This window comes from Leucoraja erinacea, chromosome 31 (genome assembly GCF_028641065.1).
Source record: "Leucoraja erinacea ecotype New England chromosome 31, Leri_hhj_1, whole genome shotgun sequence".
NCBI classification, from domain to species: Eukaryota; Metazoa; Chordata; class Chondrichthyes; order Rajiformes; family Rajidae; genus Leucoraja; species Leucoraja erinaceus.
Window position 1 is genome coordinate 18,543,483 of NC_073407.1, and position 20,401 is coordinate 18,563,883.

Sequence of the window (20,401 nt, forward strand, 5' to 3'; positions counted from 1 at the left end):
AGGGTTCCTACAAATTGGTGAGGATGTGACATTTTGTTTAAGGAACGATTTCCTTTATTCTGGTCAATTTAAGTCTCGTGGAGCTCAGTGTGTCTGTTTTGTGAGTCTGGTGTTGAGCATGAGAAATAGGCCTGGTGGAGATGGTGAGTATAATTAGAGCATGTGTCTGCAATGTTGACTTGGTGGAGGGGATGCTGATATTAATTCACTTATTTTGCTGGAAGATTTGGAGAATTTTGTAGAGATAGCGATGTTTTGAGATGTTTGCTTTAATTAGTTCATGTCACTGAAGTGTAAAGGAAAGCGAGGATCATTGTGTCAGGTTTATGGTCTTGATTTTCTTATACACTTTTCCTCAGATGGCCAAAGGCTGTATTGGTTCACATGGAGCATTGGTGGATTTCATATTGATGAATGGCCTCACAGAGAGGTGGCTCCTGAGATATGGAAAATGTTCTTGGTTTTCCAGAACCTCAGAATCAGGAGGTTTTAATCAGTTGGCATGGGTCAGTGGACGCTCAATGTTTTGTTGATTTGGTAGTTTTGGCACTTCCTATCCCCAATTGCTTTGAATCGGCATTCAACAAAGCAAACAGAATGCTGAGGTCTTTACCTAAGGCAGTACAATGGAAATCAGAATAAGCCTTGTTCAAAGAGCATTGTCCTCTCGTCAAAATGTGTTTTGGGTACTGTGCTCCATTGTGCACAGTGGCTTTAGGGCTGCAAAGTGCCAATCATTCCAACATTGGAAGGAGTTCAGAACACCTTCAGGGGGATGTTATATTTGTAGTATTAGTTCAACACCAGCAATATTTTGTTTACACAAAAAAAAATGTAATGCTGGAAAACTGAAACAAACTGCCAACTCTGCTGAATGCATTCAGCTCCCCTATTTACGTTCCCTATTTATATTACTAGGCTGGAAATGCAATTTTCCTGCCTGGAAGTCTTTGACTCAAACGGAATGCATGTGCCGAGTTCTCCTAACATTTCAGAAGGTTAAGGAGCCCACATTCTTAAATCCAAGAACTCTTGAGTATCTTTTTACAAATACGTCACAGATCTGCTTCATTTATCCAAAGCCTTTTAATATCCCAGATGGCCCATGTGCTTAATTCATAGTAAGTTATTTGAAGTGTGGTAAGTTTGATAATATTGAAACAATGGCAACCGATTTGAGCACCGCAAGCTTTCAACAAATATAATAGAAACATAGAAAATAGGTGCAGGAGTAGGCCATTCGGCCCTTCGAGCCTGCACCGCCATTCAATATGATCATGGCTGATCATCCAACTCAATTATAATGATCAAGATAATCTGATTTCTTGATCTTGACGAGGGATAAATGGAATCTCTGACCACAGGAATGACGGCCAAGCCAATCTTGAACAGTGCCTTTTACTTTCATCAGAGAGAAAAAAAATCTTATTTGAAAATCACACCTCCACTGTACAGCAACCCGTCAGTTCTGCACCGGCACAAACAGCATCTCTGATGGCCTAGCATAAACCAGAGTTACAGATCATACCTTTGTGAACACATCTCTCTGGAAATTAAACTAACAACCGCTCCAAATAGAATCAAACTGAGCCATGACTGACACACGATCGGAATTAACATCACAGCTATTCTGCAATACAAATACTATGTCTCAGATTGTTTCATCCAAAATTTCTCACCTTACATTTCCCCTACGCGTTACCTCATCTGGTCTAAACTGCACTAAAATCGTACATCAATCTCAGTTGCGTTTGATAGGTGGGCGAATGACACCGTTTCGCGCTTTTATGTTGATAAACGCGGAATTAGAGCGGAGGGGAAGCTATCACTTTGAAAGTGTGTTGAACATTGGCGTTTGCCGCGACGGCGAGTTCGGAGACTTGGAAATAGTCTTATTTTAAGTTAATTTTACGTTTCGCTAGAATGCTGCTTAGCGGGTGAAGTCATGACCAAAGTCAGTGAGGAAGAGAGAAAGAATGGGTTACTGAATTTAGCTTTATCTGAGTTAAAGGCGAGGTCTTATCCTAGAGGCAGGATACCGGCTCATTAAAGTGAATGAGTGCTGAAACCGGACACCTCGGCACTTGGAGCCAGAAACCCCAGTCTGTAGTAAAGCACTATTTAAATGGGAAAGAGCAGTCGTCAGTTACAAGCCCGCGTGCGTTCAACATTCTCGCAGATCAGCTCCGCTCATCCAGTAAGCCTGCAGGTACCGGAGTTCCCTGGAATTTGGATCGTTCCTCAATGAGTAAAATCGTCACCAAAAGAAGAAAAGCCACTCCTGGAATTGCAAACTAACAGCCCGCACACTTTAGGATTGTTGCCCAAATAGGTGGGCGGAGGAGATTTATATCTTTTTTCTCTGTTGGGATATTTTCGCTCTTCACCCAATGAATGCAAGGGACTCCTCCATTCCGTGGGCCAGCTCAGAGTCACGTTCTGATTAAAGCTTGGATTTAGCTACTGGGACAAATGCATACAAATGTATTTAGCGACTCGAAGGAGAGACTGCAGACGCTCTACACTCGCAAAAAAGTAAGATTTTTTATATTTAACTGTAAAGCTGAATTTCTCCACTGGGTCGAAAAGCCGATGAGCATCCTGGAGCGTGTTAATTAGGATTGGCCCATTTGCTCAGAAACGACTCCCTCCCCCCCACCCCACCCCCACCCGAAAACACACATCTCATTTAGGTGTTAACAAATCATACACTTAAACTTTACGACAGATTATGCAAAATATAGCTGTGATTTCTATTTTGAGCATAATTTAAAGTTATGGCGAAAACTTTAAGATGAATATGTTGCATTTGCACCGGCTGCCTGGGCACTTTCGGTTCAGTACTGTACTCATTTGTATTTTGGTAGGCGTCCGCGCATTATGGTTGGGGACACATTTTACAATTTTAGTAGATTTCTTCGTGTGGTTTTCCAAAAGCTATGATTCAGCGTGGCGAGATCCAATGGGGAGACGAGACAAAGTTTCCATCCGCACAGCTGAATACCATAAAGTTCATATGGCTGCTGCAGGGAAATATGAAAAGGAGAGAGACATGGATGCGCATTGTAATGAGCCATTTGGAACTTTTATTTTGTAGACTTTTTTTCTGAGCGATCTGAACTTTCTCTTTGTAGTCAGTTCTCATTTTGTCGCATTAAACCAAATATATGTTGGTAGGGTTGCAGGGAGTTACCTGTTGGAATTCATCTTTCACCTGAAAAAGCGTAGGGTTGTTTGATTTCACCTTTGATGTAATATGTGGCGATTGGAGTTAATGTCGATAAGTCCCGTTATTGTACGATTCATTAGCGTTTAAGAACACGGGGTTGGACGGTTCCAATATTTGCTGACACATCATTCTAAACGCCGAGGCGCCCACGCAAACATCTGCCACACTCATCTATATGTACATATTCTGCCCAAATTTATCTGCAGATACACAAGACAAACTTCTTGAAACCACGACACGTCCCGAAATCACACGTACACACACCAGTATTACATGTTTGCCAGACCTGAGTCACGCCGCCACATCTTGGTCGGCGCGTACATTGCAGGTGTTCAGAAACATGCTCGCAGAGTCGGAACCCTCCTGGGGAAATAAGAATCATCCTGTGAATTTTGACGAAAATCACCACGGAATGGGTTGCTGGATAGAGATGGCCACGATATCATTATTTACTTTTCATTTAACTAAAACATGCAAAAACAGCAGAATCTTCGCTAAAGCATCTTATGCGATGAATCTCTAAATGTTTGGTTCTTAACCTATCCAGTTCAGCATTTAAATAATAGATAAACTCAGGGACTGCATTAGAAACAGAGAAAATAGTCTTTATTGACTCTCTAGCGCTCCCAATTTAATCGCCAACTAAATCTTATTCACTCCATTCACATGCACAATCTTGTACTACTAATTTGAGGAAGGACATTCTTACTATTGAGAGTGTGCAGCCAAGGTTCACGATGTTAATTCCCGGGATGGCGGGACTGTCATATGATGAAAGAATGGAACGACTGGGCTTGCAATCACTATAATTTAGAAGGACGAGGGGGATCTTATAGAAACATATACAATTATTACGGGATTGGACACGCTAGATGTACGAAACATGTTCCCGATGTTGGGGGAATCCAGAACCAGGAGCCACAGTTTAAGAATAAGGGATAGGCCATTTATAGCTGAGATGACGAAAAACCTTTTTCGTCCAGAGAGTTGTGATTTGTGGCATTCTCTGCCTCAGAAGGCTGTAGAGGCCGATTCACTAGGTGCATTCAACAGAGAGTTAGATGGAACTCTTAGGGCTAGCGGAATCAAGGGGTATGAGGAGAAGGTAGGAACGGGGTACTGATTGTGGATGATCAGCTATGATCATATTGAATGGCGGTGCTGGCTCGAAGGGCCGAATGGCCTACTCTTGCACCTATTTTCCACGTTTCTATGCACACGCACTCTCGTGCGCACACACACACACACAGTTCCTGAACATAAATATAAACGCCATACACATAAATGATACATACACACGTATTATTCTTGATAATTCAAATAAACATTTTATTTCCAAGCTATGCTCACACTCACGCGGTATGTAGTTAATATCTTAGAATAAATAGACAATATTTCACATGAGAGTTCTGCTGATAAACGAACAAGACACTGGATTTACACAATGAAGATTACAAGTGTATACTAGCAGAGAAAGATAGTTGGTTTTCCGTAGGGCGAGTAAATGAATAATAAAACAGAAAATACCCAGCAAGTTTGACAGTATGTGTGGGGAAAGAATGGAGTTGACAACTGAGGTCGATTACCGCTTATCATTTGTTTTGATAAAAAGTCAATGATCTAATAAGGTATCAACCCAGTTACTTTATAAATGCTCCTTGACCCGTCGAGCATTTGCAGCATTTTTGGATTTTTTCTCAGATTTTCAGCATCTGCAGTATTTTGCATCTGATTAATTTAACATTATTTTCGTTTTATCCATCACTGTTCATCTTCAAAGATTGATATTCTTACAGGCATATGCCACAACATTGATTTATACTTCTACAGTTTAAACGTTGCCATGTAGTAATCTCAAAATGATCATTTTTTGTACTGTTCAATGTATTAATAAACCTTCGTAGTTTACCAAAGATAAAACTCGAATTATAGAGTTGTATAGCATTGAACTGGCCGTTCGGTCAAATCCGTCCAAATTTGACCAAAATGCCTTCTTGAACTAGTCCCGTGTGCCTGCATTTGGCTATCCCTCTAAACCTTAATTTAAAAAATGCTGGAGGAACTCAGCGAGCCAGGCAGCATCTGTGGACTGGAATTGACAGACGACGTTTTGGGTCGAGATCTTTCTTCAGGCTGAAGGGACTTGGCCCATAACTTAACTTTTCCTGGTTTGAACTGTTGCTCTGGTCACCCTCTCCCCTCCAAGGCAGCAGCTTTGCTATATCCATTTTAGTATATTTTCCACATTTGTTTATAATATTTGTCATATCAGTTTCTTAACGATATCAGTAAAAACAAGTGATTTTAATCTCTTGGGTTTCTTTCTGCCTTTATAGTTCAACGTTTTACAATTTATGGTAATGAGTTTTTAGAAATCACATTTGGCAGATCAGCCAAAGCCTATTGTCAATCAAGGCCCGGATTTGTTTTGATATCGGAGTCGGTTTGCAGTTTGCATTCCTCGTCGTGGGGCGGCAGTAGAGAGGTTATAATTAAAATAAACTTTCCTCGCTTTGAAATCCTTCTTTGCCCTTTCCAGCTGCTTTCGAGCGGTTTCAGTTGGAGTTTGTTCGGCTCGGAAATGTCGAGACCTCTGGGTTATTCACGGTGGGAGTGGGATTTGCCTACAGCTCTGAAACTATCAAGCTGAGGGTGAACCTCTTGCCCCCTCCCCTCAAGTCTTGCGCTCGGTCCCGTTGGGATTTATAGGTTTTTTATTTTTTCCAAAGAGTTTTTTTTATGCACAAACACAAAAAAAATTGTAGCTTTCCTCGCTCGCTGGTAACACTCTGCATCTGCTCTGTGTTAAATGGGATTGAGAGTCGGTGCAACACATCGAGAGACCGGCACGGTTCGATCTTCAAGACTTCAATCGGCTCCAAAGTTTGCTTACTTTTCCCCAGCCCATTTTTTTCAACCTAAAGTTTCCAAGAAGTCAATGGAATGAACAGGCAGATGTTGTCAGATGTGTCTGCTTTCTCCCCAATGGGACTCAGAAAGATAATGAAGTAACGGGATGGAGACGGCGGCAGTCCCGGACTCCAGCAAAGCTGCTGCCTTCGGGGGGTGAGTTCAAAACTTAATCGAAAGCATTTGATAACTTCGGATATTCAGGGGAGTTGCGGGCTCCGGCGGACAGGAAATGGGTTAAACCCACATTTCTCTTTCTATAATGACCAGGGTGTTCTTTGATCTAACAACCCCAAGTGACAAATGAAACTGCCTTGATTCCCCGGGAATGCATTGAGACACATTGTTCAATCAAAATAAAATTTAACCCTTATTAGCCTGGCGTTTCCACATATGGATGACTTGTATCCACTGTGGTTCGTGCCTATAGATTTCAAAGTATCTATTAACACTGCAGATAGTTTAGATTATAACATATTATTCACGTAAGAACAACTGACAGTTAATATGAAGGGAAGTCAACAGTGCAGGGATAGTATTGTGGTTGAGACGGAGAGCCGTGTGAATTCACCTTCCCGTTTCCTCCGCAAGGCAGACATGCTGCAGATCTGTCAATTCCAAGTAAGGGAACAACTGTAAAACCCGAATGATTTTGTAGTGGTTGTGTTTTTTAATACATAATCTCTAAACTATTTCTGATGCTTATACAATATGAATTGAATTAGGTGTGCTCTTTGTGGCCCTGGCGTATCGTGTTTCTGATTTTACAATTTATTGCGATTTCATTATTTATTCGTGCAAAATTAAAGTTGCAGTTAAAATAAGAAAATATTTCATTATGTAAAGATCGAGTGCCAACCTTCAATCGTCATGTCAATGTAGTTTTTATAGTTTCTTCTGGAGGGTGTCATTCAACACTTGAATTTGCTCGGACATAGTTTCTGCGTCCTTGATTTCGAAGAAGATTGAGCTGTTTAGAGACGGTGCCTGAACTCGCAGTACTGAACTCGCAACGCTGCCCTGTGATGCATTTCCAAAAACTGCGAGAGGCTTTTCCTTCAGTATAGTTTTCATCTGAAATAGAAATGATTTCCACACAACGGCACAAAAAATAAAGGCAACTTGAATGGTTTGCAGTACGCAGCTGATGTCCAGAATTCAAGGAGATTTCTCTTGTGCAGTGGCAAAAGCAGAATTTCTTCCCCATCTTTAGTTGCAGATACTGGAAATCTTAAATTAAGCAAAAAATAGTGGAGATAGTTAGATGATCAGGCAGTACCTGGGGAGAAAGAAGCAGGGATAACGACAAGTCAATGACCTTAAATCAGATCTTTTTAAAACATTTCTGCTTAAACAATTAAGTGGTCTATGATGGGGCCATGGTGTAGAGGGAGATATGAGGTGGCATCAGAGAGCAGGACCCAGGTAGGTTTGTACATCATACAACAACTCCAGTATCCTTGTGTTCAATGGCAACAACGTTAGTTAATAGACCACAGCAAGCTCACAGGGCAAGTCAAGAAGTCAGTGAAACGGATAGATTGAGATTGTCAGTGCCATGCTGAGAGATTAAAGGATGAAACGCGAGAGAATGGAGTCCAAGTGGGAATTCTGAGTACTGGATGGAGGAACGTGTTGACTGTCTGAAAATTCCTAGCCAAGGAAAAACACAGAAAGGCAAAGGCAACAGAAAAAGGAGCTCCAAATTAATTGAGCTAGGAATGCAAGGGGATGTGGCAGAGGTCCGGAGACCAATTATTTGTGCTGAGAGAAGGGAAGGTCACAAGAAATAATGAAAGGGGTAAAATTGGTTGAACAGCTGGGAACAGAGGAACGTGAAGGGGAAAATAAACATGGAAGAATTGTTGATGTTTTTGTTTATAGTGAAATAGTAAATCAGACTGTGTAGAGAAAGAGCAGGTTGTATGGCGTTGAAGGGAGAGATCAAAAACATGCATGAGCTGACACATAACATCGTATGGATCTCAACATGCATGAAAAATATTGATTGTGCCAAATCACTCTAATCCAACATGTGAAGACTGGGCTTTCATTTCAAATGCACATGGAATAAGCTGAATTGGAAACTAATGTAGTTATGGAAGTGAATATGGGTAGACACCTTATTAAAAGCAATAAAGCTGAAAAAGATAAAAATGAATAAATGGAAATCTTGTGGGACAGAGGAACAAATCTTCTTTAAGTGTAGGAAGGAGCTTCAGATGCTGGTTTAAACCAATGATGGACACAATATGCTGGAGTAACTCAGCAGGACAAGCATCATCTCTGGAGAGAAGGAATGGGTGACGTTTTGGGTCAAGACCTTTTTCAGACTGATGTCAGGGGAGAAGGAGATACATAGATAAGGAAGTATAAGATGTGAAAATAGGACAAAGGGAATGGAAATCAAGGGAAATATAGTATATATCATTGTTAGTTGGGAGAACAACAAAGCAAACAGATAAAAATATAGTCAGTCTTACTGTCTCTGACTACATTTTATCTCTGTTTGCTTTGTTGTTATTGTTGCCCATTACTGTGTTCCATCTATATCAATGATTTGGATGAGAATATACAGGGCAAGATTAACCAAGTTCGCAGATGATACAAAAGTGAGTGATTTTACAGATAGTGAAGATGGTTGTGAAAAATTGCAGCAGGATCTTGATCGATTGGGCAGCTGGGCTGAGGAATGGTTGATGGAATTAATACAGTGAAATGTAAGGTGTTGCATTTGGGGGTCTAACATGTGCAGAACCTACACAGTGAATGGTAGGGCTCTGGGGAGTGTTTGAGAGCAGAGGGATCTAGGAGTGCAGGTGCATGTTTCTTTCAAGGTGGAATCACAGGTTTAAGGTGAAGGTCAAAAAGGCTTTTAGCACATTGGCCTGCATCAGTAAGAGTATTGAGTATAGATGTTGGGAAGTCATGTTGCAGTTGTATAAGACGTTGGTGAAGCCACATATAGAATATTGTGTTCAGTTCTGGGAAACATGTTATAGGAAAGCTGTTGTCAAGCTGGAAAGAGTAAGAGATAATTTACGAGGATGTTGCCAGGACTAGAGGGCCTGAGCTGTAGAGAGAGGTTGAGTAGGCTGCGACTATATGCCTTGAAGCGCAGGAGAATGAGGGGTCATCTTATAGAGGTATATAAAATCAGGAGATAAATAGATTGGGTAGATGCACAGAGTTTCTTGCCCACAGTAGGGCAAGGGCCAGAGGACATAGGTTTAAGGTGAAGGGGAAAAGATTTAATAGGAATCTGAGGGGTAACTTTTTCACACAAAGTAGGTGTGTGGAACAAGCTGCCAGAAGAGGTAGTTGAGGCAGGGACTATCCCAAAGTTTATGAAACAGTTAGACAGGTACATGGATAGGACAGGTTTGGAGGGATATGGGCCAAACGCAGGCAGGCGGCACTAGTGTAGCTATGACATGTTGGCCGGTGTGGGGAAGTTAGGCCGAAGGGGCTGTTTCCATGCTGTATCATTCTATGACCCTATGACTTTCTCAAATCTGCCTGTCCCACCAAGTATTTCTAGCATTTTCAGTATTACTTTTTTGCTCTGCATCCAGTATTTTAACCATGTTTCTTTAATCCATTTCACACAAAGTGTCTCTAATTGAGATTAACGTCCTTAAAACCCCTCTTCTCTGATTTCAGTCAGATTAGAATCAGTTGTTAGTTTCGGACATATCAAGCAACAATAAATGCACCATGCATATTAAGAGGCCCAAACATATGTGGAGCATTGCTGCATGTTTTCTCTCTGGGCCAAATTTGCATAACCAACATTTTTTGTTTAAAAATCAAGAAATGGAGTACATTTTTATTAATTTAATTGACTTGAAATTGATGCAATATCAGTCTAAGCTTCTTCAAATTGTGCTTTTGATGTTACAGAATATTATGGGTAATGAATATTATTCAGACTTTTTACGTTATTTTGTTTTCTCTTTATTTCATAAGGGACAGTAAAAAATCATGAATAGTTAATCTTGCTTTCAGGATGCACTTGTTTTAACCTTTTAGATTAAAGTACAAAAATAACTTGACTATTTTAAATACTCTCATGGCTTGTCTTCAGTTACTGAAAATCTTAGAAGCATACAATATCTGTTTAATAACTGTAATCCACAGAGGTTTCTCTGTACTGTAGTGTACTACTGGAAGCCTGCCAGTTCTGTAGTTAGCATTGTGAATATTTCTGTTCAGTGGAGACTGACTCAAACCCGCAGTGATTTCTCCTGGACTGCAATACTTAACCTCTGTTGATAGTCTCGCCCCTTTTTACAACAAACCATAGCATTGAATGGACATACCTCTTTAACTCAGTAAAAGTTCTTTTGTCACATTGCCCATTGATCATCAATTATATTTCAGGGTATCTGGAATCAGACTAATAATAACAATATAATGATCATATCACACATATCATCTGTGTTCCTTTCCAATTTTTACAGTTGCAGATATTTAACATATTATTCTGTTTAAATTGTGTTGCTCCAAATCGAGCACAGTGAATACATTTACTTAAGGGAGATAATTGGAGAATGTGTTTTAAATTTCTAGATGCTTTCTCATGCTTTTCCCCAAGCGTATTGCAAGACACATTTTTCTTAAAATCCCTTTTTTGGTTGATGGAAATGTTTTTTTTTTGTGTGATTGGTGTACAGAAAATATTGTTTTGCTAGTTAACCTGCCTTAGCGTTCCCTTGCCATGCAGTGGCAGATATGATAGGCTACAGGTCAGTATAAATCTGCTGGAGCTACAGGTACACTAGGAAGTGTATTAATATGATCCAAGATCACCAGTCTTCCAGGTTTTCTCTACCTCTATAGATAAGTGCCCATGTCACATTTGACATTTGGGGTGGAAGATTGCAACCTTCATGTGGTCCGCCCTGTTTCGACGAATGCAATCAACCCGGCGTGCACAATCAAATAAGATCAAATAGAACAAGTTGTCCTACAACTTTAGGCTGTGCACGCCATACGCAAGAAGAAGATTTGACAAATTTTACATCATGTGGGAACTTAATATTTAGTAACATCACTGGAGCAATGTCAGTAGACTGGGTGATGTTCAAGGACTTGGCAATGGAACCGAAAAAATGCTGCAGGTGTTACCAACTTCAAATTGGAAATGTGTGGAGGAGTATGTTCCCACCCAGACCATCCAAAGTTTCCCTAATCAGAAGTGATGGACGAACTAGAAAGTCCGCAATCTATCGAGGATGAGATCTCTGACATTCAAATCTGGCAATACAGGGTCATATGTGAAGTTCAGGCACAACCTCGAGAAAACCATAGAGGAAGCAGAGAGACTCGCTTGGTCTAATCTGGAAAATCAGATGTTTTCGGCAGCTGCACATGGCTTGCATGCCATTACTTCCTATAAAGTGAAATCAAGTAGTAGCTTAAGTAACAGAGTTGCATTACTCCTGGATAAGCTCAGTCCTTTGCTCACTTTGAAAGGGTGATCATCGATGTACCTTCTCAGGCCCCCATGGTCCCCGACTATACTGTATTCTGAGTCACCAAGGACGCGTCAGAAGATCCTTCATGAAGATAAACCCTCAAAACGCGACCAGCCCCAATAAAGTCCCCAACTGTTTGACTACAATGACTACTGACCAATAGCACTTGCTCAGTAGTGATGATGTGCTTTGAGAGGTTGAATATAACACATATCAACTCCTACCTTAATGAGGTCCTGGACCCACCACAATTTGCCTACCGTCACAACCAATCAACAGGAGATGTGATCTTGTTCACTCTCCACTCTGTTCTGGAGCACTTGGACCCAAAGAACATGCACGCCAAGCTGTTGTTCATCGACCACAGTTCAGTATTCAACACCAAGTATTAAACTTAACATCAGACTTGGGGAACTGGGTCGAAACTTCTGCAGAAGGGTCCTGACCTGAAACGTCACCCATCCTTTTTCTCCAGAGATGCTGCCTGAGTTACTCCAGCACTTTGTGTCTATCTTTGTATAAACCTACATCTGTAGTTCTTTGTTTCTAACACTTCCTCCTAGATGACCATCAACAAAGGAGCACTTTATGATAATGCTCTGCTCTCTCTAAACCCATTAATGTGTAGACTCAACACGATCCCAGCCCCATCTTTACAAGTGTCGCTAGTTCACCATTTGCAGGATGAATAACAGGTAACAAGAAATCAGAGTACAGGAGGGAGATTGATTATCTGATTCTATGGAAACAGAACAACAATTTTGCTCTCACTGTCACCAAGACCAAGGAGCTGATTGTTGGTTTCAGTAAAGGAAAGTCTGTCTACATCAATGGCAGTGAAGAGATCTGTCATGGGCTAGCACACTGAAAACCCTTCAATGCCGCTACTTCCTTAGAAGTGTGAGGAGATTTAGTATGTCGGCAAATTATCAAACTTCAACAGGTATACGGTAGAGAGCATATTGACTGGTTGCATCATAGCCTGGTTTGGTAACTTGAATAGCCAGAAATGAAGGGAGCTGCAGAAAGTGGTAGACATTGCCTGGTCTACCACAAGTACGGGCCTCCCCACCATCTAAGCCACCTACAGGAGGCACCGCCTCAAAAAAAACAGTTAACATCATCAAAGACCTAGACCACCAAGACCACGCTGTCATCTCGTTATTTTAATCGACAAGAAGGTACAGAAGGCAGAAAATTGTGATGTTCATCCCACCAGCCATCAACCTCTTGAGCACTACACGACACTAACCACAACTTTACCTCAGCAATAATGATCTACTATGGACTTTGTTTTGGGTGCACTATATATTTCGGTTTAGCATTATTATTTTCTCGTTAATTTGACTGATTATTAATTTACCATTTTACTAATTGTGTGCGACTGCATTAATGGGTGTGTAAAGTTGCAGCAAGAAATAATTTAATTGTTCCGTTGCTGCTACATATGACAATTAAATACTCTTGACATGATCACCAGCCTATTGTGGCATTCTCCTTCTGTTTAATGAGTAATAGAAAAGAACTGCAGACGCTGGTTTATAGCAAAGATACAATGCCCTCCATAATGTTTGGGACAAAGACCCATTATTTATTTATTCGCCTCTGTACTCCACAATTCTACATGGTGAAACCAAAATGTATAAAAATGGCCTTTATTAAAATCTGACAATGTGCACTTTAACCACATGTGTTTTTTTAATTTCTATTACAAAACTCAAATTGTGGAGTATAGAGACAAGCAATTAAATAAAGGGTCTTTGTCCCAAACATTTTGGAGGGCACTGTATACACAAAAAATTGGACTAACTCAGCGGGTCAAGGCAGCATCTCTGGAGAAAATGGTTAGGTACGTTTTGGATCGGAACCCTTCTTCAGACTGAAGAAAGGTCCCAACCCAAAATGTCACCAATCCAGTTTCTCCAGAGACGCTGCCTGACCCAGTGAATTACTCCAGTATTTTGTGTATCTTTTTTTTGAATACCCATTGCTTTTAATGAATGCAAGTTTATCTATAGGAATTTCCTTAATTAACTGTGCACATGTCTTTATACACTGTGTACATTTCATTACCAAATAACCAGCTAATCCGAGCAAGAAAGCATCCTTTAAAGGAACGTAATGTGTCACGCAGAATCTGTGGAAAAAGAGGGACAGTTGTCGTTTCGAGTCAAGACCCAGTCCAGGTGCAGTCTCTTGACCCTTGTTCCATCCCTTTGCCTCCGCAGCTGCTACCTGATCTGCTGAGATTCCCCCAGCGATCTTTTTTAGCTCTGGATTACAGAATTTTCAGAACTGCGTCCTGACTTTGGCTACATAATTGTTTATCCCTTGTCAAGTAACAATTATATTTCCAAAAGTCTTGAACATTTTGTGTCCACACATCCTTAGCCTTTTGGGAGGGTTCCAGATGTCCACTCCTCTTGTGTGAAAAAAATGCTTGCTGATTTCTCTCCTAAATGATTCGTCTCTAATTTTAAGATTATCTCTAAGATATTGTGTAAGACATAGGACCAGACGTAGGCCATTCGGCCCATTGAGTCTGCTCTGCCATTCAATCATGGCTGATCTATTTTTCCATCTAATCCCTATTCTCCTGCTTTCTCTCTGTAACCTTTGACACCTTTACTAATCAAGATCCTATCAATATCTGCTTTGGCCTCCACTGTCATCTGTGGCAATTAATTCTACAGATTCTTCATCCTCTGGCAAAATAAATTCCTCCTCATCTTAATTCTAAAGGTATATCCTTTTGTTCTGAGGTAGTGCCCTCTGGTTCTAGACTCTCCCACTACTAGAAACAACTCTCCATATCCACTCTATGTAGGCCTTTCATTATGCTATAGGTTGCAATGAGATACCCCCTGGGATCTCAGTTGCAGGATAAATAACAGCAGCATAAATATTGCAGAAAAACATTTACTCTTGTTATTTGTAATTAGCAAAGGTCAGAAAACATTGATTTCTGGGAGTGTGAAACACAATAGGCAATTGGAGTTGAGAGATATCTGTTAAGGTCTAATTAAATGTCCAAGATGAGACCAACTGACAGCATAGACTTGGAAGCACGTTTGCAATATCCTCTATATAGCTTAGCAGTTGTAATTGTGTTGTTAAATCATATCCATGAAGTATTATCTTAGTAACCATCATTTGTTTCTCAATACAGATCTATTGGTACACTGCAGTTCACTTGTCCCATGTAGGGACGTGATTTGTTTGGTTTACAGGAAAAAGACAAGTATGAGATCTGAAATTGGGTTGGCAGATTGCTTGACATAATTGTGGTTGAGAGGGAAGTCCAACATTCAGCAAGCAGTTGAGATGGAGGCCAAAAATTCAGGAAGTGGGAGCACGTCGGGCAATCTGACCCATTTCAGTGGGGCCTGAATTTGCAAAATGTACAATTTCTCCAAAATGCTATTTTTGTTGGGTTTCGGTTGTGCCTTTAATCTAAATTTCCCCTACTCTATACTCCCTATCTCCCCCCACCACACACACATGGGCACACATGCACATATAGGAAGGTTCCACAGGCTTACTGTATTATTTTAATTTATATTTTATATAGTTCAATAGGTTCATCCCTCTATCCTCTAAACCTTAGGCAACACAAGGAGTTTAAGTGTTTCGTGCTCAGAATTTTACCCTTTAACCTTGCTATCATTCTAATAAAATCAATCATTATCTTTCTTGAGCATATTTATTTTTAGTGAGGTACAGATGAATATCAAGTGCATGGTTGACCCCTGAAAAGGGAGATAAACTGACCTATTATCCTAAATATCACATTTTTACCATTTGATTCACTTCAGTGTATTAACAGCACAGAGACTGACATTTAGTCCCTTATGCCCCACAACCTCATATTGTTATTATCCAATGAAAACTCTTTTCATTGAGCATAGAACAATACAACACAGGAATAGGCTCTTTGGCCCTCAATGCCAAATATGAGGCTATTAAACTAACCTCCTCTGCCTACACATGATCCATAACCATCCATTCCCTGCCTATCCATGAGTCTCTGAAATATTATTATCGTATCTGCCTCCACCACCAGCTCATTCCAGGCAAAAAAAAAAAAATTGCCCTGCAAATCTACTTTAAAAGTTATCCCGCTCGGCTTATGCCCACCAGTCATTGACGTTTCCTCTATGGCAAAAAGATTTTGACCAAACATGCCTCATAATTTTATATACTGCTATCAGGTCTCCCCTCAGCCTCCAAATCTTCGCAGAAAACAATCCAAGTTGAGCCGTTGGGCAATTGCTACTTAAACTTAAAAAAGAAGCACACAATAAATATCTAATATAATAGTGCTGGTTTATACCAAAGATAGACACAAAGTGCAGGAGTAACTCAGTGGGTCAGGCAGTATCTATGGAATAAATGGATAGGAGACATTTTGGGGTCAGGACCCTTCTTGGGAGAGTGGGGAAGAAACCACAATATATAATGCAGGACACTAAATGAACCTGCAAAAAATAGATTATTGCAGGCTCATTTAGTGTATATGTACACTTAATACATATTTAGTACACGCAATACATACACACTAGATATAAATGACAAAACATACCATTAAGCTGAGAAGACAGCAGAAACGATTTAGGTAGATGTTGACAGGACTGGACGGACAAAGTTGTAGGGAAGGTGATTGGGCAGGCTATGTATTTTTTCCTTGGACTATGGAAGACTGAGGGGTGATCTTATAGACATATAAAATCATGAAGGGCATAGATAGGGTAAATGCACAGTCTTTTTCTCGGGGGGGGATAAAAAAAAAGAGGGCATATCTTTGAGTTCAGGGGAGAGATTTGATAGGAAGCTGAGGGGCAATTTCTTCACACGGAGGATGGTACGTAAATGGAAAATGCTGCCAGAGGAAGTGGTTAAATCGGGTACAACAACAACAACATATAAGGGACATTTGGACAGGTACTTAGATCAGAAAGGCTTGAGGGATATTGGTCAAATCCAGATCAATGGGACTATCGTAGATGGGCATCATGTTTGCTGTGGACAAGTTGGGCTGAAGAACCTATTTCCTTATTGTTCGCTCTATGACTCTATAGAACAAAATGTAATGTACAATTAGGTAGCATAACTAGAAAGACAGATTAAATTATTGATATAATTGTCCAGTCTAGAAGTCTAGTGAGTTCAGTTTTTTTACGTTTGCATGAATGCCAAAAGACTTCACCTATCTTGATAGATATCAGAAAATTATAGAAACCTAACAACAAGACCAGGTCAATCTGAACTTCATGTCTGATTCATCATTTGATTAGATCGTGACTGATCTGATTTGTGCCTCAACTCCATTAGCCAATCTCTGTTCCATATTCTGTCACCTCGAGCCAACAATTTCTTGTTCTCAACAATTTCAGTTGACCGAACATCCACAACACTTTGGTGAACGTTCCAAATTTCTTCTGTTGTATACACTTTCTCCTTTTTTTAATCATTTTTATACATCAGTTAAATATCCCTTTCATTTCCTCAATTCAGGGACTATAATTTTTTCAATTTGTGAATACAAATTGAACCTTTGAAGTAAAAGTATAATTTTGATGAATATATATTCTTGCAAAGCCAACATATTTTTCTGATTCGCTGCCCATAACTGAATCTTCAAATGAGCTTTGACTTAGATGACATATCACCATTTTTGAATTACAGCCTCTCAGGATATGTGCCAATATTATTATTATGTTTTTGATTATTCATGTTGGAGTTTGGCGATGCATACATCTGAAATGATAATACTGAAATGATCGAAATCCTAATCAGCCCTTAGTTATGAATAGTGCGCTCAAGTTTTTAAAATAACAGAACGATTTAAAGCTGGAAGTGGAACAGAGTATAAGCTGGAGTGTTAGTAGTAGACAACTGAATTGTAAGGAAATACTTGAAAATTTGGAATATTTAATGTTGAAGACATGACATTGTTGAATAGGTAAAATGAGTAATCAAAAAAATTGATAAGTTAGTATTCAAGTATTATTTTAAATTAAATTGATAACAGGAGAGGAAGTGTAGAGTGGTAAAAGACAAATGTTTGGTTTTTGTATTAATGCATTGTTTTAGAAAAATAATTAATATATGTCATCTTTCAGGAGAATAGTGTAGTCAAAACTATAGTATGGAAAACAGATGGACTTTTGTAAAGTAGTGTTAGGTACAATATCTTATTTCTACTGCCAATAGTTAAATATTGCAGCTGCTGGAAATCTGAAGCAAAATCTGAAAATTATGAACTGTCTCTAAGTCAGGCAGCACTGGTTGAGAGGAAATAAGTTAATATTTCCATTGCAGAACTGCAGTTCTTCGAAATGCATGGTATTATGTATGAACAATATATTTTTTGAAACCGAAGGTGGTAAAGGTGGGAGGGGGCAAAGCCATTATGAACACATCAAAAAATGGTAAAGAATGCTCAAGAAGCAGAGGTGGCAAATTGACAAAAGGGAGTATACGCATAATGGAGAACATAGAAACATAGAAATTAGGTGCAGGAGTAGGCCATTCGGCCCTTCGAGCCTGCACCGCCATTCAATATGATCATGGCTGATCATCCAACTCAGTATCCCGTACCTGCCTTCTCTCCATACCCTCTGATCCCCTTAGCCGCAAGGGACACATCTAACTCCCTCTTAAATATAGCCAATGAACTGGCCTCGACTACCCTCTGCGGCAGAGAGTTCCAGAGACTCACCACTCTCTGTGTGAAAAAAGTTCTTCTCATCTCGGTTTTAAAGGATTTCCCCCTTATCCTTAAGCTGTGACCCCTTGCCTTGGACTTCCCCAACATCAGGAGCAATCTTCCTGCATCTAGCCTGTCCAACCCCTTAAGAATTTTGTAAGTTTCTATAAGATCCCCTCTCAATCTCCTAAATTCTAGAGAGTATAAACCAAGTCTATCCAGTCTTTCTTCATAAGACAGTCCTGACATCCCAGGAATCAGTCTGGTGAACCTTCTGGTGAACAATGGCATGCATTAAACATTTTAAGGAAATGGAAAGTGTGAAAGTAACCGAAGAAGGAAAGTAGAATAGGAAATTTGACATAAACAATGAAGTGGATTACCAGTGGAAGAAAATAAAATAGCAAGTTGATACCAAGGAAATGCATTTTACCAGCATAAACTGATAAGGATATTACCCCAATCCCAAGCACAATCCTATGTTTGGCATAATTTCCTTCTCTCTCCCATTCCCGGGGATGCTACCATGTTTGCACTTTAGTATTAGAACATGCATGCGTAAAGACGGATTTCCATGTCAAGGCTTCTGTTATCTAGCAGTTCCTTCTAATTCAAGTTATGATGTGGTATAGATATCTGTATTATGGCCTGACCAAAATTAGCTGAGTGTTTAATAGAAAGGAGAATGTTGTGTTTTTAAGTGCCTTGTATTTCATTTATAAAGCACAGAACATGTTTGGTCATTGACATTAACTTGAACTGATTTCTTTAACATCTGTTTTATCAAGCATTTCTGAATTAAAATTCCATACTGGAAACATTGATATGTTCCGTTGAAAAAGTCTAATTCAAGAGTGTTACCCTGGTTTCTGGTTTTTATTTCAAGGGTGTAATTGTCAGCAGTAAGATTTGTTTTGAATTTCTATGAAGAGATAAGCACTTCTTAAAGAAGAAAAATCCTTTCATCTTGTCACTTTACATCTCTATAATATCATTTGGCAAAGTATCAGAATGGGCTTGATACCTCCCCTGCATGGATAGTATTGAGAATTATTAGTAATTGCACCATCTGACAATTTGATTTTCAACATGAAAAGTTCGTCAGTCAATAGCGACTGATATGCAAATTCACTGTGCTTCTTGTTCAGAAATGTGGCATGTTATGCATGACCAACATTCCAGGAGAGGTACTCATTTCCACTGGGCTGAAGAGGGTACATTGGAGAGGACGTGGGTTAGAGTTGGGGTGGAAGATTGCAACCTTCACGTGGTCCGCCCTGTTTCGACGAATGCAATCAACCCTGCTTGCACAATCAAATAAGATCAAATAGAACAAGTTGTCCTACAACTTTAGGCTGTGCACGCCATACGCAGGAAGAAGGGTTAGAGTTCTAAATCCTATACAGTTAACCTTGTTGTTTGTTCAATACTGTACAATATTCATCCAAATAATGACTGTCCTATGTTCTACCAAACCATGACCTTGGAAATACTATCAAACCAATTGTTTTTTGCACAAACTATCACTGTACTTGCACTTTCAAAGATGGGACGTTGGCTGGAAATATCACTAAGAAATGTCATCACATGACATTTGCCTGATTGCCTTTGTCACTCTACCTGCTTCTGTTGTTAGCTGCCCACGGGTTCATTTTCTTAGCATACCTATCCTCAAATCATTGTTACCATGAAAAACTTTTCATTATTCAACTGAATAATTTTTCAGACTTTTTGTTCCCAACTTCAACATTTTTACAACTTATAGACAAAATGTCTCGTGATATTTTTAATGCTTGTATTATTTTTTCTATTGAGTTATTCCCAGTAGTATCTCGGAGATTAATATTCAATCCTGAGCACTCCAGGACCATCCTAGAGGCTCGACTATCTTGATATTTTCCTATCTTTGATCCATATGGCAGGTCGATATTTTGTATATGTCTATTAACGTTTGAAATATGGAATGAAAACAAATGATAGAAATACTCAGCAGGCGAAGTGGAATCTGTAGATGACGAAACAGAATTAACATTTCACATCAAGGACTTTAATCGGAATCTCACATTTAATGTA

At 39.7% G+C, this 20,401-nt stretch overlaps 1 protein-coding gene across 2 annotated transcripts in view; it reads left to right on the top strand.

Annotated features, from left to right (window-relative positions):
- Positions 1–1,887: 1,887 nt before the first annotated feature.
- Positions 1,888–20,401, top strand: part of col27a1b (collagen, type XXVII, alpha 1b) — a 313,539-nt gene continuing 295,025 nt past the window's right edge. The window contains exon 1 of one of the 2 annotated variants that reach the window (XM_055660163.1): positions 1,888–2,535. In XM_055660163.1, the coding sequence (XP_055516138.1) occupies positions 2,483–2,535 (53 nt within the window). In that variant the 5' untranslated portion in view covers positions 1,888–2,482. Of the gene's footprint in view, positions 2,536–2,940; positions 6,296–20,401 lie in introns of those variants that run through there. The other variant, XM_055660164.1, reaches the window with a different exon arrangement.